At 44.3% G+C, this 25450-nt stretch overlaps 1 protein-coding gene across 1 annotated transcript in view; it reads right to left on the bottom strand.

The window, feature by feature from the left end:
- The window catches only part of wdr27 (WD repeat domain 27), a 388848-nt gene that overhangs the window by 282688 nt on the left and 80710 nt on the right, over positions 1-25450 (bottom strand). Inside the window, exon 20 of the mRNA XM_059648854.1 lies at positions 22833-22954. Coding sequence (XP_059504837.1) covers positions 22833-22954 — 122 coding nt within the window. The remainder of the gene's footprint in view (positions 1-22832; positions 22955-25450) is intronic.

The raw sequence follows: 25450 nt of genomic DNA, 5'->3' as shown, positions 1-25450 counted from the left end.
CCCTGTTTTTTTACTCTCAATTGATTTTCTTTATGCTACATTCTTACCTGTGTTTGGTCTAATCAACTCAATTTCCTTTCCAATATTTCACTCTGTTCCTTTATCTTTTCTTCTTTCATTGATTACAAACTGTGATATCCCAGTGGCAACAATGACCTCAATGTGATCCTCTATAATCAGGTTTTGATCAAGCTGTGTCATCAATCTAGTACCACATCAATGACACTCTGTTTCTAACTCCACAGATGTGTCAGACCTGCTGAATATTTAAACCACATTCTGTTTTTTTTATTTCAAATTTGCAGCATCTGCCACATTTTGCTTTTGTTTTGCTAGCCAACATTTACCTCTCTGTGCTTTGGGCATGCAAATGACAAAATACCAAGGTTATCCAAGAAAAAAGGTAATTCCTCCAAAATGTGTGGACTAAGTGATGGAGCAGCATTTTATTTTTGTGATGAGACTGATTTTTTTCCCCTTGACAAATGCGAGGAGACTATGTTGCTGCCATACATTTGCTCTGTCAGATGCTGCCTCCAATGATTCATATTAGTTATAAGTTATAGTCCTTGATTTTCACTATATGGCTGAGCTTCAGATCTAGTAGTTGTGAGATTTTAACTAATATTATTTTTTATTACAACCAACAGGAATATGGCAAGGTCACACATTACTGCTAGCATATATTAATGTTTGGCATCTTCTCTGGAATACAAATGTCATCTGAATGAAAGGAACTCAACTTTAATTTAAACTTGGCTGGCCCAGGGAGCAAATTTAGGGCAATTACAATAAAAAGGAATGGAAATAATTCCACAATCTAAGCAATTAGCCTTTTATTCCTTTTTGTTAAATCAGCAACCAACATTGCATTAAAGATATTTCTCATACTCATACATTTTATGCACAGGTATGTGTATACAAAATAATAGATTGAAAATTGGTTTCAATTGATTTGGTTCATATTGAATTCAAAACTACAATTTAAAACACTGACTTTTCTTTCTTCAAAGGCTTCCTTTTTTTAGATGGATGAAATTTTGAGAATTGCTGTGCAAACTGTCAAGCACTGGATCTTTCAGATGTGCAGGTGCCTCGGCTATTCCCATAACCATGTTTCCCATCCTGATCACTCATCCTCAAAGTGAAGGATCTACTCAATCCTGCTACACTGATACTAGCTGAGCAAGCACAAAGATGAATCCAGGTCAAGAGATAATAGGAACTGCCGATGCTGGAGAATCCAAGATAACAAGGTGTGGAGCTGGATGAACACAGCAGGCCAAGCAGCATCTTAGGAGCAGGAAAACTAACGTTTCAGGCGTAGATAATAAAATGTGAGGCTGGATGAACACAGCAGGCCAAGCAGCATCTCAGGAGCACAAAAGCTGACGTTTCGGGCCTAGACCCTTCATCAGAGAGGGGGATGGGGAGAGGGAACTGGAATAAATAGGGAGAGAGGGGGAGGCGGACCGAAAATGGAGAGAAAAGAAGATAGGTAGAGAGGAGAGTATAGGTGGGGAGGTAGGGAGGGGATAGGTCAGTCCGGGGAAGACGGACAGGTCAAGGAGGTGGGATGAGGTTAGTGGGTAGATGGGGGTGCGGCTTGGGGTGGGAGGAAGGGATGGGTGAGAGGAAGAACCGGTTAGGGAGGCAGAGACAGGTTGGACTGGTTTTGGGATGCAGGCGTAGACCTTTCTAAGCCTGAAACGTCAGCTTTCCTGCTCCTAAGATGCTGCTTGGCCTGCTGTGTTCATCCAGCTCCACACCTTATTATCATGAATCTAGGTCTGTTCTTCAGCCTTTCTCCTAAAATCCCACTCAGCTTACACGACAAATATGTCAGAAGGGATGTGGAATCCCAGCCTCAACAAATGTTAAATATTTGAAACGGCAATGGACGTTCTTAACACATTCTCCTTATGCTGCATTTTGGATAACCTAAACATGCATGTTTAAGGTGGCCTAATAATCAGACTCTGCCATAGATGTAATATTATTCACACTTGCACAATTAAAAGTCTGCCCTTGGTATTCAGCCTTAGGGCAAGCAGGCCCTAATTCGGGTGTTATATACGAGATTTTCCAATTACTAGGAAAGATTAGTTGAAGTGGCTTTCCATTACCTTCGTTATAGCTTTTATGAATGTATTGTTTTTTACATTCCATTTGGTGAAAATGTAAACTGTTTAATTTTAACAGAAGGTTGCATGATTTATTTGTGTCATTTATTCCTTCTATACCCATTATTTTAAATGTCTTAAAAATTTTAAAAGAGAAGTGCCTAAACCACAGCCATGGTTCTTGGAAATCCAGTGCACAAGGCTGAGGCTTTAATGTTGTGGTTATATTCTTCTGGTTTAGACATGAAAGTCAACATAGATTATTATAATGGTGTCACAAAGCAAAATAGAAATCACTTTGATCTCTTCAGAGTCATATTTCATTCAGGCAATACTGCAGCAAGTATGTTCTTGATCAACTTGTTTTTAAAAATGTAAATAAAACTTCTGTTAACTCCATCATTAGCTCCCTAAGATTTGACAGAGACAAAGGGAATATGGAAACAGCAATAGACTGTGTAACCTCTTAAGCCTGTCCTGCTGTTCAATAAAACCATGGTTGCTCAGCAACCTAACTCCATGCACTTATTTCAGAACTACATTCCTCAGCAAAGATTTCAGGCATAAAATTATTAATCAAATCTGCAGCTAGTGTTTTTTTTGTGTGGAAGATTTCAACACTCATACATGCACTCAAAGAATTTAGTGCTCCAGAGAGAGGGCTGGAGAATGGGACTAGCTGAGTAGCTCCTTCTCGACCCAGTACAGACACAATGAGTTTAATGGCCTCCTTCTGTATTGTAAAATTTTATGATTCTATTTGAAGAAATGTTTTCTAAACAATAACATAATCAAATGACATATTTTACCCTTTCTATATTTGTACTACACTCTTCTCGATGCCGGCCTTCAACCACAACACTAGTGAATTAAAAACCAAAAGAACTGTGGAAGGTATTTCAGGAACAAAAACAAAGTTGCTGGAAAAGCTCAGCAGGTGAAGGTAAAAACAGAGTTAACGTTTCTGGTCCGGCGACCCTTCCTCAGAACAGGAAGGGTCACTGGATCAGAAACGTTAACTCTGTTTTTCCCTTCACAGATGCTGCCAGGCCTACTAAGCTTTTCCAGCAACTTTGTTTTTATACTAGTGATTTAATATCACAAACTGATCTAACCTATTCTTATAGGAACAGCACATGCCCAAGAGGAAATCACAAATACAATTCATAAAAGCTAAGTATCAAATGTGGTGAAACATACTTGTGAACTTCTATTTAATGAGCTTGAGGCAACTGGGGCATGGAACAAGAGTATTGAAACTTTGAATACTGCTATGATGTTGGAAAATGGATTCTAAGCAATTGCAGATCATCATAGTATCCCTATAGTGTGCAAACAGGCCATTCGGCCCAACAAGTCCACACCAACTCTCTGAAAAGCATTCCACCCAGAATCACCCCCTCTACCCTATGTCTGCAGTTCCCATGGCTAATTCACCTAACCCACACATCCCTGGACACTGCGGGCAATTTAGCATGGCCAATCCATCTAACGTGCACATCTTTGAACTGCAGGAGGAAACTGAAGCATCCAGAGAAAACCCAAACTGACACAGGGAAAATGTGCAAACTCCACACAATCCCCCAACGGTGGAATTGAACCCAGGTTCCTGGTGCTGTGAGGCAGCAGTGTTAACCACTGAGCCACCATACTGTGCCATGTTTCTAGGGCAGAAGAAAGGGCTCGAAAGCTACAGGCAGTTCTTCACTAATTATAAAATTTTAGGATTTGTCTGAATAAGGTTCCCAGTAATCAATCCAACTTGACCAAGCTGGTTTTCCAGAAAGTCATTTCTCAGTTTTTTTTATATGAAATCATTCTATCACTTCTCACAAAACGCTACAGAAGATTCACATAGCATCACCCTGGCATTGCTGAAAAGGTCTACAATCATGCAGAATAGAACATAGAACAGTACAGCACAGAACAGGCCCTTCAGCCCACAATGTTGTGCCGACCATTGATGCTCATGTATGCACCTTCAAATTTCTGTGACCATATACATGTCCAGCAGTCTCTTAAATGACCCCAATGACCTTGCTTCCACAACTGCTGCTGGCAACGCATTCCATGCTCTCACAACTCTCTGCGTAAAGAACCTGCCTCTGACATCCCCTCTATACTTTCCACCAACCAGCTTAAAACTATGACCCCTCGTGCTAGCCATTTCTGCCCTGGGAAATAGTCTCTGGCTATCAACTCTATCTATGCCTCTCATTATCTTGTATACCTCAATTAGGTCACCTCTCCTCCTCCTTTTCTCCAATGAAAAGAAACCGAGCTCAGTCAACCTCTCTTCATAAGATAAGCCCTCCAGTCCAGGCAGCATCCTGGTAAACCTCCTCTGAACCCTCTCCAAAGCATCCACATCTTTCCTATAATAGGGCGCCCAGAACTGGACGCAGTATTCCAAGTGCGGTCTAACCAAAGTTTTATAGAGCTGCAACAAGATCTCACGACTCTTAAACTCAATCCCCCTGTTAATGAAAGCCAAAACACCATATGCTTTCTTAACAACCCTGTCCACTTGGGTGGCCATTTTAAGGGATCTATGTATCTGCACACCAAGATCCCTCTGTTCCTCCACGCTGCCAAGAATCCTATCCTTAATCCTGTACTCAGCTTTCAAATTCAACCTTCCAAAATGCATCACCTTGCATTTATCCAGGTTGAACTCCATCTGCCACCTCTCAGCCCATCTCTGCATCCTGTCAATGTCCCGCTGCAGCCTACAACAGCCCTCTACACTGTCAACGACACCTCCGATCTTTGTGTCGTCTGCAAACTTGCTGACCCATCCTTCAATTCCCTCGTCCAAGTCATTAATAAAAATTACAAACAGTAGAGGCCCAAGGACAGAGCCCTGTGGAACTCCACTCACCACTGACTTCCAGGCAGAATATTTTCCTTCTACTACCACTCGCTGTCTTCTGTTGGCCAGCCAATTCGGTATCCAAGCAGCTAAGTTCCCCTGTATCCCATTCCTCCTGACCTTCTGAATGAGCCTACCATGGGGAACCTTATCAAATGCCTTACTGAAGTCCATATACACCACATCCACAGCTCGACCCTCATCAACTTTTCTAGTCACATCCTCAAAAAACTCGATAAGGTTTGTAAGGCATGACCTACCCCTCACAAAGCCGTGTTGACTGTATTTGATCAAGCCATGCTCTTCCAGATGGTCATAAATCTTATCCCTCAGAATCCTTTCTAACACCTTGCAGACGACAGACGTGAGACTTACCGGTCTATAATTGCCGGGGATTTCCCTATTTCCTTTCTTGAAGAGAGGAATTACATTTGCCTCTCTCCAGTCCTCAGGTACGACTCCAGTGGAGGGCGAGGATGCAAAGATCTTCGCAAGTGGCGAAGCAATTGCATTTCTCGCTTCCCAAAGCAGCCGAGGACAAATCTGATCCGGGCCTGGCGACTTGTCAATCTTAATGTTTGACAAAATTTTCAGCACATCAGCTTCCTCTATCTCTATCCATTCCAGCATGCACACCTGCTCTTCAAAGGTTTCATTCACTACAAAGTTGGTTTCTTTCGTAAAGACAGAAGCAAAAAACTCATTTAGGGCTTCCCCTACCTCCTCAGGCTCCACACACAAGTTCCCTATGCTATCCCTGTTCGGCCTTACTCTTTCTTTGACCATTCTCTTATTCCTCACGTAAGTGTAAAATGCCTTTGTGTTTTCCCGGATTCCTTCTGCCAAGCCTTTCTCGTGCCCCCTCCTGGCTCTCCTCAGACCATTTTTGAGCTCCTTCCTTGCCTGCATGTAATCCTCTCTAGCTGAACTTGACCCTAGCTTCCTCCACCTTATGTAAGCTACCTTCTTCCTTTTCACTAGAAGCTCCACCGCTCTCGTCATCCAAGGTTCCTTAATCTTACCCCTTCTTGCCTGTCTCAGAGGGACATATTTACTCATCACTCCCAACAACTGTTCCTTAAACCGTCTCCACATGTCTATAGTTCCCTTACCATGGAACAACTGCTCCCAGTCCATGCTTCCTAACTCATGTCTAATCGCATCATAGTTTCCTCTTCCCCAATTAAATATCCTCCCATTCTGCCTAATCCTCTCCTTCTCCATAGCTATGTAGAATGTGAGGCAGTTATGGTCACTATCACTAAAATGCTCTCCCACCACAAGATCTGATACCTGCCCCGGCTCGTTTCCGAGCACCAAGTCTAGAATGGCCTCTCCCCTCGTCGGCCTGTCAACGTACTGCGTTAGGAAACCCTCCTGAACACACCTTACAAAAACAGCTCCATTCAAATCTTCTGCTCGAAGGAGGTTCCAATCAATATTAGGAAAGTTAAAGTCACCCATTACAACAACCCTACTGCGTGCACACTTTTCCAAAATCTGTCGACCTATGCTTTCTTCAATCTCCCTGCTGCTATGAATGTATGGAAATGTTCCACTTTTGCAGCAGTCTACTGGTTTTTGAAGTTGCTGTGTAAACACTCAGCCATCATTTTTACAAGTTTACATCTGCTGCCTTTTACTGAAATACAGCTGCAGGTGATTTTGTATTATTGCTATCCTACATTGAATTGCACAACAAAGTACATCTGAAGGCAACGGTACAATTTGATGGCCACCAGGCAGATAAAATTATGATAAATTAATCTGGATTAAAAATTATAATTAATAGATTTCCAAAAGTATTAACCATGCAACCTCAAATAAATTCAAACCCTTTGTTTCTTCCTTCACCCTGATTTTCCCCAAACTTCCTGTCCTTTCTTAAGAAAGACTCTCACACACATAGCACCACTCATGACTTCAGGACATCCTAAGGTGCATCACAGCTAATTTGGTACTTTTGAAGTGTAGTTACTTTTGTAAGCCAAGAAATGCGGCAGCCAGGTTGAGCACAGCTAACTCCCACAAACAGCGCTGTATTAATGGCTGGGGTACTTATTTTCAGTAACATTGTTTCAGGGATAAATATCAGCCAGGAACTGGGGTTGGGGGATGATTACCCTTCCTAAACTAAATTAGTAACATCTGACTGCTCTTGGCCTATATCCCTCCAAACCTTTCCTATTAATGTATCTATCCAAATGCCTTTTACACATTGTAATTGTACTTGTCTCCATCTCGGCTTTAAATCTGAACCTCCATATTCTATGAGTATAACCTCTCACTCCACACGAGGAAACATTTTTTCTACTGCTCCTTTGTCAATCCCCTTTAGCATCTTTTATACCTCGACTAGATTGCCTCTCATTCTTCTATGTTCTAGAGAATATAACCGTAAACTACTCAATCTCTAGTCATGAGACAAATTTCTCACTTCTGGAGAAGATCCAGTGAATTGTCTCTTGAATACCTCAAGTGTGACTTAATTTCTCCTCAAGTGAGGGGACAAAAACTGTATGCAATACTCCAGATGCAGTCTCAATTAATGCCCTGTGCAGTTGCAACAATACTTTCCTTCTATACTCTGTTCCTTTAGCAATGAAAGACAAAATTCCATTGGCCTTCCTTATTACCTGCTGTACTTGCATACAGGTGCACAGACAATACCCAGATCCCTCTGCACTGAAGCATGCTGATGTTTCTCTCCATTTAGAAAGTAAGTTGCTCCTCCATTCTTTTAATAAAAATGGATAACCTCATACTTATCAATGTTGAACTCTATCTGCCAAATTTGGCCAATTCACCTAACTTACCCATATCAATTTGAAAATTTATTCATTGCAACCTTCCCATCTTTTTCATGTCATCTGCAAGTTTGGCTATCATATCTTCTTTCCTACATCTAAATCATTAATGCAGACTGTAAACAGTTTGGACCTGAGGTCCAACCCTGTCATACCTGGCTAGTTACATATTGCCATCCAGAAAAAAGACATTTATCCTAACTCTACTTTCTGTTGGTCCCTCTTCTGAAGCTAATAAATTACTGTTAATCCTGTGTGATCTTATCTTGTATATACAGCTTTTACACAACATCTTGGCAAATGGATGTAAAATGTCAATGCTGTTATGTCTGGAGTGATTATTAAAGAGAGTCTGAAGATTTGTTTTTCTCCTTCAATATTCACAGTAAAAAAAAAGTCAAAGATGGAGAGGGTCTAAGCCTTTGCAAGTTGCAATGTACATAGAATAATCGAATCCCCACAGAGCAGAAAGAGGCCATTTGCACCATCCCTCTGATCAACATCCCACCCAAATCCAGCCCCCTACCTTATGCCTGTAACCTTGCATTCACCAATGGCAATCCATCTACCCTGCACACTTTTGGAGTGGAAGAAAACCAGAATATCTGGTGGAAACCCATGCAGACACCTGCAGAACATGCAAACTCCACAGTCACCTAAGTCTGGAACTGAACCCAGCTCCATGGCACTAAAAGGCAGCAATGCTAATCACTGAGCCACTGAGTCAAAGCATATTTTTGTTCATTCCCTCCTATGCACACCAATTACAATTAGTTTTCTGGCATTTTTGATTTGCCAGCACCACTTTGTGTGATGCATGCCATGTAACACATATTTTACTGCAGTGCTTTCAAGTTCTAGAACTATTACCAAATTTCATCTCACAAAAGAATCCACACTTAAATAACATTAAACACAAAACACAAGAAGGATCTGGATTTGCAGATCTAGCCTTGGAATTATTTTGATCCTGTTGGATTTTTACCTTGACATAAAAGATAAGACAGTGACAGCAATCTTTAATTTCAGTGAGCACCTTGTGCTCAGTGTCCAAATACTGCACGCACTTTAGCCTGAAGCAGCTATTGTTTCTTCAAGTTTTTGAATGTTTTTCATCTTCTAATATGCTATTAGTTCTACTTACAGGCCATAATCATGTTTCAGCAGGAAAGACCAAGAACTTTCAACTTGCCTGTCATAAGTAGGGATAGATTTTTATTAGAAAACAAAGGCAGGCATAGAACAGTTGCGTAACTGCTCCAAATCTCAAAAAAAAACAAACTAACTAAAATAGAACTGAATTTGTGATAGCCATTTGGTTTAGTTTACTTGTGTGCTCAAGCAAGCATGCAATCATAGATAACGGGAACTGCAGATGCTGGAGAATTCGAGATAACAAAGTGTGAAGCCGGATGCACACAGCAGGCCAAGCAGCATCTTAGGAGCACAAAAGCTGACGTTTCGGGCCCAGAGGATGCTCTCTGATGAAGGGTCTAGGCCCGAAACATCAGCTTTTCTGCTCCTAAGATGCTGCTTGGCCTGTTGTGTTCGTCCAGCTTCACACTTTTTTAACCCAGCATGCAATCATGACTGCTGGTTCAAGTAGTTTAAAAAGAACAAAGAATGAAGTTGCAATGTGGCAAGGCAGGTTCTAGCCAAAAGCATCTTAATGGTACATTGGTATCTCTTTCTAGCTATCATTATCTGCTAACCCTTCTTGAAGATATATGACGTGAAACTAGTCTCTAGCAGTAAGGCATAACTGGTAATAGTGGATTTATAGCCACATTTACAACCTACCCAAATTTCTATAATTTTCAAATGTAACTTACAATACTTTGTCAACTTCAGAAATTCAGAGATAAATCTTAACAGTTGTTACAAGTCAACACCCAAGCTGTTCTGATTGGACATATTTCTATACACACATCCTGCAGGGCTAATGGAATATAATGAGGGTTCAATTTTCCTCCTCCCTGATGCAAGGATATCATACCTAATATTAACAGACTTCTTGGGCGAGACCATGATAGCTCAGAACAGGTTGAGGTTTTAACCTGGCATCTGCTCAGCCTGCTGCTTACTTTCATGGTCAAATCTAATTACTCACAATAAATTCTAGGGGTTATCAAGGGAGAGTGCTGATTTTGCATTGTAGTCATCAAACTCACAAATGGGATTTATAACGTTTTCTAAATTTATCTGTTTGCACTGAAATCCTTCTTCACATAAAAAAAAATTGTTACAGTCACAAATTCACCAAGTTCTGTTTTTTTTCCCATGCTGCTAAGTCACTAACAATGCACAAATTACAAATTAAATTAGCCAACTCTACTGTTAAAAAAGAAGCACTGCATAGCTGGTACTAATACTAATTTAAGCATAAAGCAAGGAAAAGTATGACAGAAAAGTCAATATGGGGGCCTAAATTTGGTATTGTTCCAAACTGGGCATGATTCCAATCATGAGTGGTGACAGTGAGATCCAAGTTCATTTTCAGGCCTTGTCTGAAATCAAAGTGGCTTAGTATAATTGTGCGCAAATGGAATATGAACACTGAGCAATATATATCCCCAAAATAGGCTTATCATCAGGATTAATCATCATAAGAAATCTGCCAAGCTCGTCATCATCTAACATTAATATTACTGGGATCTTTCAACCATAGTCTGCTTGCTTCACCTGAAAAAAATCTGATGAACACCTTGCACGTGTAGTTGATGGTCTGAATTAAAATTCTGACAGGACTTTTAGAGTTTACAACACAAAGAGGCCATTTGGTCAAATAATTTATATTAGTGCTTATACTTTTCTGAGCCTTCACCTGTCCTTTTTCGTCTTAATTGATCAACGCATTCTATCTCTGAATTTTTCTCTCATCTGCTGATCTAACTTCAATATATCCATTCCCTCCAACCATGTCATGGTGAACTTCACTCATCATCATTCATCACTTTCCATTAGATCAGGTACCCAGCATTTCTGAACAAAACAGGTCATTCAGGTAGATAAATCAAGATTCTGCACCTGTTGCAGAGCCCAATTGTATTTTTTGTTCTTTCACTGGATGTGGGCATCGCTGACTAGTCCAGAAATTTATTGCCCTAACTGACCTTAAAAAGGTGGTAGTGAGCTGCCTTCTTGAACAGTTGCAGTCCATGTCATGTAGGTATGTCCACAGTGTCATTGGGAATGGAGTTCCAAGATTTTGATCCAACAACAGCAATGTACAATGAAAAACAAAGGGAGCAGGCACAGTGCAAGGCAAGCCCATTTCCACAGACTTTGAGCAGTCAAACTGGTGATCCATAAACGGACTACTAGTTTGAGTAATTTTTTAAAATAATTTTGTGCTATAAGTCGAAGGAGCTCCTCCAGGCAACAAAAAAGTTTTCAGGCCAACGCTTCTTAGTGTCCCTTCACTGTGTCTCTCTGCCACTCCAAGCACTTACTTCACACAGTTGCACTTTCTGGTGGTCTTAGGTCTCTGGAAATTGGCAAGCAACATAGTTCAGGACTGCCATTCACCACTCACTGCTCACTGACAAAATCATATTGATACTCAAATGTTAAAGTGTTCAGGGCTCCCAAATCTACAAAGGTTCAGGACCATGAGTTGGCAAAAACTAAAATGTTACTACTATATACATTGCTCTAATGTTACTTTCAGTGCTACAAATAAGCTGATGTATGCTGCTCCTGTGCCAGGGCAGAATCTTTCAAGAGATTCTCCGAAAGAGAATATTGTCAACTCCTCACTATGAACTGGTTTATACCATGAAAAAGTATTGTGATATTTGATCACTTTCGACGGATGAAACACATCAGTAACCGAGTAATCTCTTTCCTTAAATTTACTCATTTTACTTTACCTTGCCATTTGCAGACTTAAGTGCTCCTTAATTGACTTTTGGGCTGATTGCTATCTGCCTGAGAGAACCAAACCAGCATGCACACTATCTCCTGCAATCTTGGGGATAGGCCTTGAAACCAATTTTTCAAATTTCATAGGTGGTGGACCTAATGCCTAGCAAAATCAGTCACCGAATGAGCTTGAACGCATATCACTTCACTACACCTTTGACCTTTCAGTTCCTGTTTTTACCTGCACCAAGCTCTTGGATAAAATTCGCTATTTTTTATGAATTGATTGAAATGAGTAACCAGTTCAGATTTTGACCTTGATGCGAGAATAATACCATGTTTATCACAGGGTTTCTTTCATACAAAAGACCTCTCTTAATGAAACAACATTTTATCGCAATGTTAAGTTTTACTGAAATTTGAATGGCTTTCTAATTACAGATAGCACTCGTTTGGTTAACTAAATGAATGCAAATGATATACATAATATTATAAAACTTTAATACGACATTTTCTGGATGTGAGTTTGCTCGCTGACCTGGAAGGGTAGTTTTCAGACGTTTCGTCACTTTTTTAAATTTGAAAAAATATACTTTATTCATAAGATGTACAAAAAAAACATATTTATACACCTACCCAGTCATGCAAGCCGCTCCGGGTTACCCAGGGGGTACATACATCAACTAAAGGAAAAAAAACAAACAAAGAAGAAAAAAAAACAAAGCAAAGAAAACACCCCGGCAGTCGTCACCCCGCACAGTCCCAGTTGGCCCCCTGACCAGTTGGGGAAGGCGCCAGCTGGGCCCAGTTACCAGATAGGGCCCTTTTTTCTATTCTGGATGAGGGGTTTCATACCGTGGTCTTTCCCCACCGCACCTTGGCGGCAGCTGCCCCAAGCTTTAGCGCGTCCCTCAGCACGTAGTCCTTGACCTTGGAGTGCGCCAGTCTGCAACATTTGGTCGGGGTCAGTTCTTTCAGCTGGCAGACCAGCAAGTTGCGGGCAGACCAAAGAGCGTCTTTCACCGCATTGATGGTCCTCCAGGCGCAGTTGATTTTGGTCTCGGTGTGCGTCCCGGGAAACAGCCCGTAGAGCACGGAGTCCCGCGTCACGGAGCTGCTCGGAACGAACCTCGACAAACACCACTGCAACCCCCTCCAGACCTCCTGCGCATAGGCACACTCCAGAAGGAGATGATCGACAGTCTCGTCCCCCCCGCAGCCACCTCGAGGGCAGCGTGCGGTGGTGCAGAGATTCCGGGCATGCATAAAGGATCTCACTGGCAGAGCCCCTCACACCGCCAGCCAAGCAACGTCCTTGTGCTCGTTTGAAAGTTCTGGCGATGAGGCATTCTGCCAAACGACTTTGGCAGTCTGCGAGGGGAACCACACGACGGGATCCACCCTCTCCTTTTCCCGAAGGGTCTCGAGGATACTACGTGCTGACCACTGCCTGACGGCCTTGTGGTCAAAGGTGTTTCCTTTCAAAAATTTCTCCACGAAGGACAGGTTGTACGGAACGGTCCAACTACTCGGAGCGTTCCGCGGCAACGAGGCCAGGCCCATCCTTCGCAACACCGGGGACAGGTAGAACCTCAGTAAGTAGTGACACTTGGTGTTCGCGTACTGAGGATCTACGCACAGCTTGATGCAGCTGCACACAAAGGTAGCCGTCAGGGCGAGGGTGACGTTCGGTATGCCCTTTCCCCCATTTTCCAGGTCTTTGTACATGGTGTCGCTGCGGACCCGGTCCATCCTCGATCCCCAAATGAAGTGGAGGATGGCCCATGTGACCGCAGCGGCGCAGGTCCAGGGAATAGGCCAGGCCTGCGCCACATACAACAGTACCAAAAGCCCCTCGCACCTGACAACCAGGTTCTTACCCGCGATAGAGGGGGACCGGAGCGTCCACCTGCCCAGCTTCTGCTTCAATTTGGTGATACGCTCCTCCCAAGTCTTAGTGCATGCTCCAGTTCCACCAAACCAAACACCCAGCACCTTCAGGTAGTCTGTCCTGACGGTGAAGGGGATGAAGGAGCGGTCGTCCCAGTTCCCGAAGAACATGACCTCGCTCTTACCCCTATTGGCTTTGGCACCCGAGGCCAGTTCAAACTGGCCGCAGATGTCCAATAGTCTACTCACCGACCGACGATCGGTGCAGAAGACGGCGACATCATCCATGTACAGGGAGGTCTTGACCTGAAGGCCTCCACTGCCTGGGATAGTCACGCCCTTCAGGCTCATGTCCTTCCTGATGGATGCGGCAAAGGGCTCCACACAGCACACGAACAAGGCGAGAGAGCGGGCAGCCCTGCCTGACTCCAGATCTGACAAGAAAACTGTCCGATTTCCACCCGTTGATCGAGACTGCGCTAACGATGTTGGCGTAGAGCAGCCGGATCCAATTGCGGATGTCCTCCCCGAACCCCAATTTGGAGAGGACGTCCCTCATGGAAGCATGAGAGACCCTGTCGAAGGCCTTCTCCTGGTCCAGGCTGACGAGGCAGGTGTCCACCTACCTGTCCTGTACGTAGGTGATCGTATCCCTGATGGCTGCGAGGCTCTCAGCGATCTTCCTGCCCGGCACAGCACAGGTTTGGTCAGGGTGAATCACCGACTCCAGGACAGACCTGACCCGGTTAGCTATGCCCTTGGCCAGGATTTTGTAGTCCATGTTCAAAAGTGAAATGGGACGCCAATTCTTAATTTCTTCCCTCTCCCCCTTCCTCTTGTAAATGAGGGTGATGATGCCCTTCCTCATGGACTTGCACATTTCCCCTGCCCGAAGCGCACTATCGTACACCTCCAGCAGGTCCTGGCCGACCAGGTCCCACAGAGCAGAATGCAGCTCGACCGGTAAGCCATCGCTCCCGGGAGTCCTATTCCTCTCCAAGGACTTGAGGGCTCTGGTCAGCTCGTCCAGGGATATCGGCCGGCCCAGCCACTCCCTCCTGCCATCGTCTAAGGCCTCCGTGATAGACGACAGGAACGACTCGGAGGCCGTGCTGTCCGTGGGCTTCGTGTCGTACAGTCCGGCATAGAAGGATCTGCTGATCCTTAAAATGTCGGGCCGAGACGACGTCACCGAGCCGTCGTCCTCCTTCAGCCGGCTAAGCACAGAGCTCTCTTTGTGCACATTCTGCAAGAAGAAATGCTAGCACGTCTCGTCCTGCTCCACAGAGCGGACCCTGGACCGGAAGATTATCCTGGAGGCCTCCGCAGCAAAGAGCGAGGCTTGCTGGCCCCTCACCTCGCGGAGGTCCTCCGTGACATCGACCCCCATCAACTGCAGAAGGAGCAGGTTCTGCACCCTTTTCTGGAGTCACGACAGCTTTCCCCGCCTCTCTCTCGCCTTCCGAGCACCCTTGAGGACAAAGAAACTCTTGATGTTCTCCTTCACTGTCTCCCACCAGTCGCCCGGAGACTCAAAGAGGGGTTTCACGGTTCTCCAACCGGTGTACTCCCTCTTAAGCTCCTCGACGTTCTCTGGGGTCAACAGAGTCGTGTTGAGCTTCCACGTCCCCTTGCCGGCCGGCTGGTCGTCCTGTAAGTGACAGTCGGCCAGCAGGAGGCAGTGGTCAGAGAAGAACACCGGCTCGACACCGGTGGACCTGACCAAGAACGCCCGTGACACAAACAGGAAGTCTATCCTTGAGCGAATAGACCTGTCTGGCCATGGCCAGGTGTACCTCCACTGCACTGCGTCTGCAGCGGTGCTGAAGATGTCGAGCAGCTTGGCATCCTTCACCGTACCCATCAGGAATCTGGACGTGACGTCCAGTTGACACCCCCCACCTGCTGTCCCCACGCCAGATCTTCCATCTGCATCGATGATGCAGTTGAAGTCTCTGCCCAGGATGACCGGCCTGGATGTAGCCAGCAGGGGTGGAAGCCGCTGCAGGACGGCCAACCGCTCACTCCGTACCGCTGGGGCGTACACGTTGATCAGCCTCAGGGGAGCGTTCCTGTAGGTGACGTCAGCCACTAGGATGCGCCCCCCCACCACCTCCTGAACCTCCTGAAGTCGCGCCCCCGCAGCAGAATAGCCAGGCCCAAGGAGCGACAGTCGTTACCCCCCGACCAGATCGAAGGCCCACAGGTCCAGGCGCCGGACCATTTCCCGTACCTGCCAAGGTGCGGTATCCCGCACTCCTGCAGAAACAGGAGTTCCACCTTGATGGTGGTCAGGTAGGCCAACGTGGACACACATCTCGCGGTTGACTTGACGCTGCGCACATTAATGCTCGCAACTCGTACCCCCATTGTGGGCAGTGACCGCAGTACCCTCCCCAAGTCCAATGTCTAGCCCCTCCATCTGTCCCTTCATGCCCATTGCCCGGGCTAACTGCTGGACGCTCTCCGGGCTGAGGAAACCGTCCGTGCTGCCTTCCGGGTGGCATCCCCCCGTCGGGGGTACAGAGGCAGGAGGGTCCGGCTCTGGGTCAGGCTGGGGACACGCTGTTTCCTCCTTCCCGCCTGGAAGTTCCGGGGGGCCCTCCAGTGCCCCAGCGGCATGTGACTGGGTGTCGGAGGGAGCCTCAGGACACCTCCCGTCACCTGGAAGCGTGGTGCTGCTTTCCTTCTCCCTGGAGATCTTTAACTTCTGCTTTGGGCGAGCCCTCTCCGAATCCCCCTTGTCAGAGAAGCTCTTATAGCCCCCCTGTAGCTGCCTCTTCCTGCCTGATGGTTGCGGTTCCTGGGCCCGCTGACGCACCTTCCTCCTCGCTTTCCGGACCGTCGTCCACTCCCCTGGGTCGCCTTTCGCCGCCTCCATCGACTCCAGGTTATCGGGGGGGAGCGCAGCCTGCAGGGGCGCTTTGCTGGCCTCGGGCCCATCCCGCGGGGCTGGGCCCTCCTGCACGACCTGGCCCTCCTGCACATTAGTGGGGTCCTTGCTGGGCCCTGGTGCCTTCCTCTCCTCCGGGGGGGCTGGCCCCGCATTGCCCCTGCCGGCGACCTGGGCGTAGGTGGTCCCCCGCTGCGGGCATGCCCTATAGAGGTGGCCTGCTTGCCCGCAAAGGTTGCAGCTTTTCTCTTGTGGGCAATTCTTTGCAAGGTGTCCCTCCTCCCTGCAGATGGTGGCTTTGCAGTCGGTCGCCACGTGACCTGACCTACCGCAGGCATGGCAGACTTTAGGTTGCCCTGCATAGGTCAGGTATCCCTTCCTCCCGCCGATCGCAAAGCTGGACGGTGGGTGTACAACGTTCCTGTCCGCACCCATCCTCAGCGTCACCTTGACCTGCCTCTTACTGGTCCAGATGCCAAAGGGGTCCATGATGTCGGTTAGGTCCCCTTCCACCTTCACGTACCTTCCGAGGAAGGTCAGGACATCAACTGCTGGCACATGCGGGTTGTACATGTGTACAGTCACCATACGGCTCCTCTGCGCTGGCATCACAAACAGCAGAACAGCGGTCAATACAGAGAGGGGGCCCTCCCCTCCTTTCTCCTTGAAAACCTCCAGGAATCACTCACAAAGCTTGGCACTCCCGAAGGTTAAAACCTCCTCCGGGGAAATCCTGCAGGCAGTAAATGTCCGCAGCAGCGAACCCGCAACAGTCCAACAGGACCCTCTTCACGAAGAAGGTGCGGTCCACAGGTGCACCTTCATCCACCTTCTTTACGGAAACACGGATGGTGTTCCGGACCCCCTGACCTGGGGCACGAGCACTTGCCGAAGCCATCGTTGCAGGTTGGCTGCTCCCCTGAACCAGCGTTAGGCCGAAGCCAGCATTAAGATCCACTGGTCGCAAGGGTGCACAGCCAACCCGACGTCTTCCTTTCACCTCCAACACAGCACTCTCCTCCTCTCGGTCCACAAGAGAGTGGGTCTTTATTTTGTTCCAGATGTAAGCTGGTTCACTGAGCTTGAAGGTTTGTTCCCAGATGGTTATCTTATCACCTATACAGCGTATTCAAAAAGAATGGGTACCCTATGAACACAGTCCGCCGATTCCTCAGCAATAAACCCAAACAAACAGACAAAACGGGCTCAGAAACCATAACCACTCTCCCCTACATCAAAGACATCTCGAAATGACTGCCAGACCACTCGGACCTCTTGGCATCAGGGTAGCCCACAAACCCACCAACACACTAAAACAGCAGCTGATGAACTTAAAAGACCCTATACAGACAACAAATAAAACAAACGTCATCTACAAAATACCTTGCAAGAACTATGACAAACACTACATTGGACAAACTGGCAGAAAGCTAGCCACCAGGATACATGAACATCAACTAGCCACAAAACGACATGACCCACTATCACTTGTATCCTTACATACAGATGAGGAAGGACACCACTTTGATTGGGACAACACATCCATCCTAGGACAAGCCAAACAGAGACACGCACGAGAATTCCTAGAAGCATGGCATTCCAACCGGAACTCCATCAATAAACACATTGATTTGGAGCCAACCTACCATCCCCTGAGAAAAAGAACAGGAAATGACATCACCAACGCAGGAAATGACATCACCAACCCAAGGAAACCTAACCAGATAAATAGAAAGCGGGACATAACACCAGCGCTTCATCGGAGGCTCACTGATGATGTTACCTAGAATGGTGACGAAACGTCTGAAAACTAACCATCCAGCTCAGCGAGCAAACTCACATCCAGAACCTCAACCTGAGCTACAAATCTTCTCAAAACTCACTAACAACATTTTCTGATAAAATATTAGTTCATTGGAACTCCTATGACAGGCTTACTGTTACTTAAGTAGTTTTTGGCACAAAGTAATTCTGGGCCACAATTTTTTGGAATTATTTTTACAGAAGACAATGTTTATACAAAAATGAAGAAGTCTGGAGAAATGCTGCTGAAAAAGAAGTAAAACCGCTTTTAAAATTATTTTAGGACTGCTTTCGATTGTGTATTTATATGGCCATTGGACATTGATGGATAGGTTTTTTCTCGCACAATCTGCAAATGTATTCAAGTTAACCAATTATTAAGTGGTCAATGAAATCTAAACAAGCTTTTCGGAATGTTCAAAAATACAAATTCAACTTCAGGACATGAGACTTCAAAGGAGCTAGAAATCTTCAAGCTCTTACAATATGCAAATTTTCCTCATCAAACATCATTTAAACTCTGGCTAGTCTCAAAGACTGCCTGTCAAGTTAATGCATTGCACAATGAATGATGGTTGCAACTAGAAGTAATGAATTAGAAATGCTGTAGACAAATAGTAAAATCCAAAGAACTATTTACATTCAAATATGTCAAGTTTTGACAGGATATCTTTCACGTGGCAGAAGCAGTTTAAACTGTTAAATGATGATGAAAAGTAAAGTAAAACCAATTTGGATGAAAATATGTTACAGAAGACATTAGGTTGGAAAAGATGAGCATAATCTTCCCAAACAAGGGAACTATAAAATCAAGGAGATGATCGCTAACAAAGTAGCAAGGGTTCAACAACAAGACATGAGAAGAATGTAATCAGAAACATAAAGGAGATAACAAACCATTCTCAAAGCTGATCAGGAATAACAGAACAAGGACAGATGAATGTTGGATTATTGACAGTGAGTAAGTAGTTTCTGAGGACTACTAATTTTATTTTAATCATTGAGAAGTTAAATAGTATTGTTTTAAGGCATACAAGATATGGATCTACAATTATATCAGCTGCATACACAGATCAGATAGGTTGGAACTTTTTCCTTTAATAAAAGAAGGTTGAGAGGAAGTCTGATAGAGGATGAGATTTCTCTTCACTGCCTGCAAACACCTCACTTATTTGTTCACTGCCTCTTTTGGGTAACCTCACATTTATTCACATACTGCATTGCCATCCATTTGCCTACTCACTCAGTTTATCCAAATCATCTCTGCATCCTCCGCACAGTTCACCTTCCCACCCAACTTTGTGTCATCTACAAATCTGATTTAACATTCAGGTCTCGCATCCAAATCATTCACATATATTTTGAATAGCTGTGATCCAAGCATTGGTACCCCATTAGTCACTGCTTGCCATTTGTAAAAAGATCTGTTTATTCCCACTCTTTGTTTCCTGTCTACAAACCAGCCTTCTATCCAGTTCAATGCACTAGGCACAATCCCATGTGTTTTAATTTTACTCAGAAAACGCAGCCTGCCAATCATTCCTGTCCTCATCACAGACAACGGCACAGGAAGAGACTGGACCAGCCATTACCTTTGGATGATCTAATTAAGGTTCTTGAGTCCTTTGAGAGGAGTAAAACTCCTGGAACTGACAGCTTACCAGCCGAGTTTTATTCAGCTGGGTGCAACTTGATCAGTTAGGGCATGCTAGAAGCGTACAACAGTACACCGCTGGAAGCAAGTGTGAATTCATGAGGAAGAGCATCATCTCCCTCATCTAATGTGGAAAGGGAATAAGAAACTGACTCACTGGTGAATGCAGATTACAAAATCTTTTCCAAGGTCATCGCCTCTGGGTCAGGTCTGCTCTTGGATTTATGATTCACCCCAACCAAACCTGTGCTTTACTGGGCAGAGAGATCTCTCACAGCTTCACGCTCCTCAGGAATACAATCACCTATGTGCAGGACAGAGGGTTTGTCATCTACCTCATCAGCTTGGACCAAGAGAATGCCTTTAATAGGATATCATATTTTTTACATATGGGACGTGCTCGCCAAAATGGGCTTTGGGGAGGGAATCTGCAATTTGATCTGCTTTACACCAACATTGCTATCAATAGATGGGAACCAGAAAGCTTTCCGATCAGATCTGGAGTCAGGCAAGATTAACAACTCTGTTCTGCCTTGTTTGTGTTCAAAGTGGCCTCGGGAGCCAAGGTAAATCGAGGCAAGAACAAGGCCACGTTCTTGGGGAAGTGGGCTACCCAATCCTTTACCCACTTCACTGTCAGTTCAGATTATCTGAAGGTCCTAGGTAGGTATATGCTTTGCAGAGGCCAGGGCATGTGCCAAAACCTGGGAGAAGTGTATCACCAAGAGGTGCAGAAACTGGGCTTATGGGGGCACTGCAGTTAAAAATCAAGTGTGAGGTACTGTTGGTATCGCTGCACACGGCGCCAGACGGTGCATTCCCCCAATCTGTGCCACTGCAGTCACCCAAGCCATTTTCCATTTCATCTGGAGGTCAAAGATGGCCTGTGTCCGCACGGACACCCATGCACAAAGCTCTGGATACGAGGGGGAAGAATATGCCCAATGCTGTCCTCATTCTGATGACCACCTTTGTGTACGGCTGAATCAAGATGTGTGTACACCCTCTGTATACGAACACCAAGAGTTACTACACACTGAGGTTCTACATGTCCCCCCATGTTGCGAAGGAAGGGTGCTCCAAGCTGGAATGTTCTCTACATGTCTGGATAAGTGCAGATCCAATAACAGTTAAGAAACTTGACATTATCTAGGACAAAGCAGCTGCTTAAGTGGCGCCACATCCAGCACTTAAAAACATTCACTCCCTCCACAGCTGATCCACAGTGGCAGCAGTGGCAACAAGATGCACAGCAGGAACTTACCAAAGTTCCTTTGAAAGAAGCTTATAAACCAATAATCTCTATCACCAAGAAGATCAAGAGCAGCAAATGTGTGGAACACTACCAACTGCAAGTTCACCTCCAAGTAACATACAATCCCAACATGGAATTATATTGCTATTCTTTCGTGGTGGGTAAGTCAAATTCCTGCAACTCCCTTCCTACTTCCCTATAGCATGTAGACTACTGCAATTCATTAAGGCAGATCATCAATACTTTCTGAAGGGCAATTAGGAATGAGCGAAAAATTCTGCCTTAACCAGCAACAGCTATATTCCATGTGAGAATAAGGGGGTCAGGAGAGTAGAACCTTTGAAATCAAGAGCTGCTTGACAGCATGATATTAGAACAGAGTCTCTGGGTCAGACTTGGTATTCCAATACTTGAGCGAGACAGGTTCACAGAATTCAAGGTGCTGTTGGCAATTGACTAGTTTCTTGGTTCAAATAATGGATAAAACATAGAAAACAGCAGTTGTAATTTCTCCCATTTTGCTCCCAGACTACTTGCAATCAAATTTCCTAATGCCTTATCAAAAAACAGGAAGTGCTGAGATACTCAACAGATATGGTGGCAAGTGTGGAGACAGAGAGACAGTGAAAGAGTGAGAGAATGTTAACATTTTGAGGTCAATATTCCTCTTTTTCAGTTTTTTTCCCCACACATGCTAGCATACCTGTTGAATTCCTCCAACATTTTCTGTTTTTATTTCGGATTTCCAGCATTCACATGTTTTGCTTTTAACTTAGTCCAGCAGTGCCTGAGTGCTCCAGGCTAGAGAAGCAGCAGGAAGTGTACAGTTCCATATGTTGATATGGCGTGCAGTTTTGACTGGCTGAACTGAACAACAATGCCTCCTTTGACTTGACATGAACAGAACATGTGAATTTCATTAGTAATATATTTAAAATATTCCACATAACTTGCGCTATTCAACAGTGATTACAATACTTCTTGCTTCCATTTCCGTTTTAACAATATACTAATTTATTTCACCAAAGAAGATTAAATAATTCTTTCGGCACAATTGACTTCCCTTTTAGCTTTTCCTTTCCAAAAAGTATATAAGATAACTTATGAGTATAGATAAAATAAAAAGTCAGATGTAGATATAAACAGTCAAAACTTTTTATGCAATAACTTGTGATTAGAATAATGACTGCCCACATGCAATTTCTGGGGACCCATTTCGCCAGTGCAAGTGCAAAGGAGCAGACAGCCCTTTTTGGCCTTGCCCACAGCTAACACTCCATCCTAAATTGTAAGCATAAGGTTATTTGTAAGTATTGAGTGGGTTTCTTTGCGCCTCTAGTGTGAGCACTTAAATTGAGAGATAAGTTTCAGCAAGACCAACCAGCACCAAACAGCAGCTCATCTTGATTATTAAGATGAGGCCTGAGAGCCAACTTCAGGTGAGCCCATGGGCTCCTGATTCTAGCATGTATTAGAAGTAACCCATCAATTATGTACATGAAAACAAGCAGTACCATTTTTTAGACTCCAAAGTGTTGTGGTATGAATGCACACAGTATAAAATTGGGCATTTAACTTATGCAATAATGTAAGTTATATATTCCAGTATTTCAAGTAAGCAAATATTAACTACATTTAAAAGGAATCAAAGTTGTAAAAGTAATGACCTACATTATTCTGGCAAATCTGATGCACAGGCCTAGTGTGAGCATCTGGCACAGTTACGATACTTTGACCAACGTTCAGATCAAACACCTCCAAAGCACGGTTTGTGCCAGCTGTCAATACAATATCTGCAGTTTCATTTGGTAAAGGTAAAGACTTGTAAATTATCATAGAAACATTCATAACTATAAACACTAAATAAAACTAAGAACACTTTATACTTCCCTATTACCTACAATGTAGAGGTTATGGCCTTCGGAGTTCGTCCTAGGTAAACTTGTTTTCTGTTCAGCAGTATCATTCCAAAAATGCTTCTAATGGGAATGAATTATTTAAAGATAACTTAAATAGTAAGATGAATGTCAATAAAGAAATCATATTTTTGATGATTTTTCTTCTCTTTTCTCTCCTGAAGACATTGCTTCCCTGTACAATGCTAGTCGCCACCTGGCTACTGTCCACGTTTCAGTCTTGGCAATGAATACTGGAAATAACAAAACCACAAACTGCATTAAAATCAAACCCACCTTCAATAGCTACATGTTCACATAATTTGATCAGGGGAGAACCAAAGTACAGCCATCAAGAACCGTTGACAGCCGCTGTTGAGGTGCCGTAAGACTGAAGGGTGGTTAATGTTGTGCCATTATTTAAGAAAGGCTACAAGAAAAAGCCAGGAGCTACAGACTGGTGAGCTTGACATCTGTTGTTGAAGGGGATTCTAAGAGATGGGATCTACTTATATTTGGAAAGGTAAGGACTAATTGGGATCATCAGCATGGCATTGTGAGTGGAAAGTTGTGTCTTACAAACTTAGTTGAGTTTTTTGGAGAGGAAACCAAGAAAATAGATGGAGGCAGAGTGGCAGACTTTGCTGACATGAACTTTAGCAATGCCTTTGACAAGATTCCATATGGTGGACTGCCTACTAAGATTAGATCACATGGGATCCTGGGAGAGCTAGCTAAATGGATGCAAAATTGGCTTGAAAGTCAGAGACAGTTGGTGGTTGTAGAGGGTTGTTGCTCAGACTGGAGGCCTGTGACCAGCAGTGTGTTGCAGGGATCGATACTGGGCCCATTGTTGTTTGTCATTTATATAAATGATTTGGATGGGAATATAGGAGGCATGGTTAGTGAGTTTGCGGATGACACCAAAATTGGTGATATAGTGGACAGTGAAGAAAGTTAGTTCAGAGTACGATGGGATCTTGATCAACCGGGCCAGTGAGCTGACGAATGGCAGATGGAATTTAATTTAGATAAATACAAAGTGTTGCATCTTGGTAAGACAAACTGGAACAGGTGGTAACAGTTAACAGTAGGATTAGAGTTAGGGTCAGGGTTAGGAGTGTAGGTACATAGTTCCTTAAAAGTGTCACAGGTAGACAGGGTGGTGAAAAAGGCTGTTGGCACATATGTCTTCATTCATCATAGCACCGAGTACAGGAGTACATAGAATCATAGAATCCCTGCTGTGTGGAAACAGGCCTTTCAGCCCAACAAGTCCACACCAACCCTCACAGTGTCCCACCCAGACCCATAGCCTTATAACCCACCTAATCTACACATCTCTGAACACTATGGGTATTTTAGCATGGCCAATTTGCCTAGCTTGCACATCTTTGGACTTTAGGACATCATGTTACAGCTCTACGAGGCATTGATAAGGCTACGTTTGGAGTATTATGTGCAATTCTGGTTGTCCTCCTATGGGAAAGAAGTTATTAAACTGGACCTGGTTCAAAAATGATTTAGAAGGGTGTTACTAGAGGGTTTGAGTTATAAAGAGAGGCTGGATGGACTGGGACTTTTTTCCCTGGAGAATAGGAGGCTGAGGGGTGATCTTCCAGAGACTTACAAAATCATGAGGTGCATAAATAAGGTGAATAGTCAAGGCCATTTCCCCAGTTCCCAAAGCTGGAGGCCGTAGGTTTAAGGTAAGAGGGGAAAGATGTAAAAGTAATCTGGGGGGAATTTTTTCACAGAGGGCGGTGCCTATATGGAACGAGCTGCCAAAGGAAGTGGTAGAGATGAGTACAATTACAATATTTAAAACACATTTGAACAGGTTTAGAGGGAGGTTTAGGAAAAGTTTAGAGGTATATGAGCCAATTGCAGTCAAATGGGACTAGTTCAGTTTAGGAAAACCTGGTGGGCATAGATGAGTTTGGCCGAAGGCTCTGTTTCCATACTGTATGACTCTAAGTAGGGATTATCTCAAGTGTTCCCTTCCTTGCCTGAACATTGGACCAATAGTGATTTTGTGATTTAGCCAATAACTCCTCAAAATTATTCTAGAAACTCTGACAGGTAAGTTACTGGAGGACCAACACAACAGTATTATTTTTTATTAACTTTAAGAAAATAGTGAACTTTTAGGTAATCAAATTCTGTACTTCTTTCCGATTCAAATAGACTTTTTTTAATGAGGAAGCTTGCTGATGCCCGAAGCATGGTTAGCAGCTAATTTGTCACTTTACCCAGTCGTGCCTTAATTCAATACAATTTCCTGAGATGAAAACATCCAGCCAGTGCACAATTTGTTTAAAACTGCAAATTCAACTCTTAAGATTTCATGCATAATGTTATAACATTATTTCATTACTTCTTTTTGTATCAGTC

Source organism: Stegostoma tigrinum, chromosome 9 (genome assembly GCF_030684315.1).
Source record: "Stegostoma tigrinum isolate sSteTig4 chromosome 9, sSteTig4.hap1, whole genome shotgun sequence".
Classification (NCBI taxonomy): domain Eukaryota; kingdom Metazoa; phylum Chordata; class Chondrichthyes; order Orectolobiformes; family Stegostomatidae; genus Stegostoma; species Stegostoma tigrinum.
The sequence above is the reverse complement of the archived record's forward strand: the minus strand, read 5'-3'. Positions and strand labels throughout refer to the sequence as shown.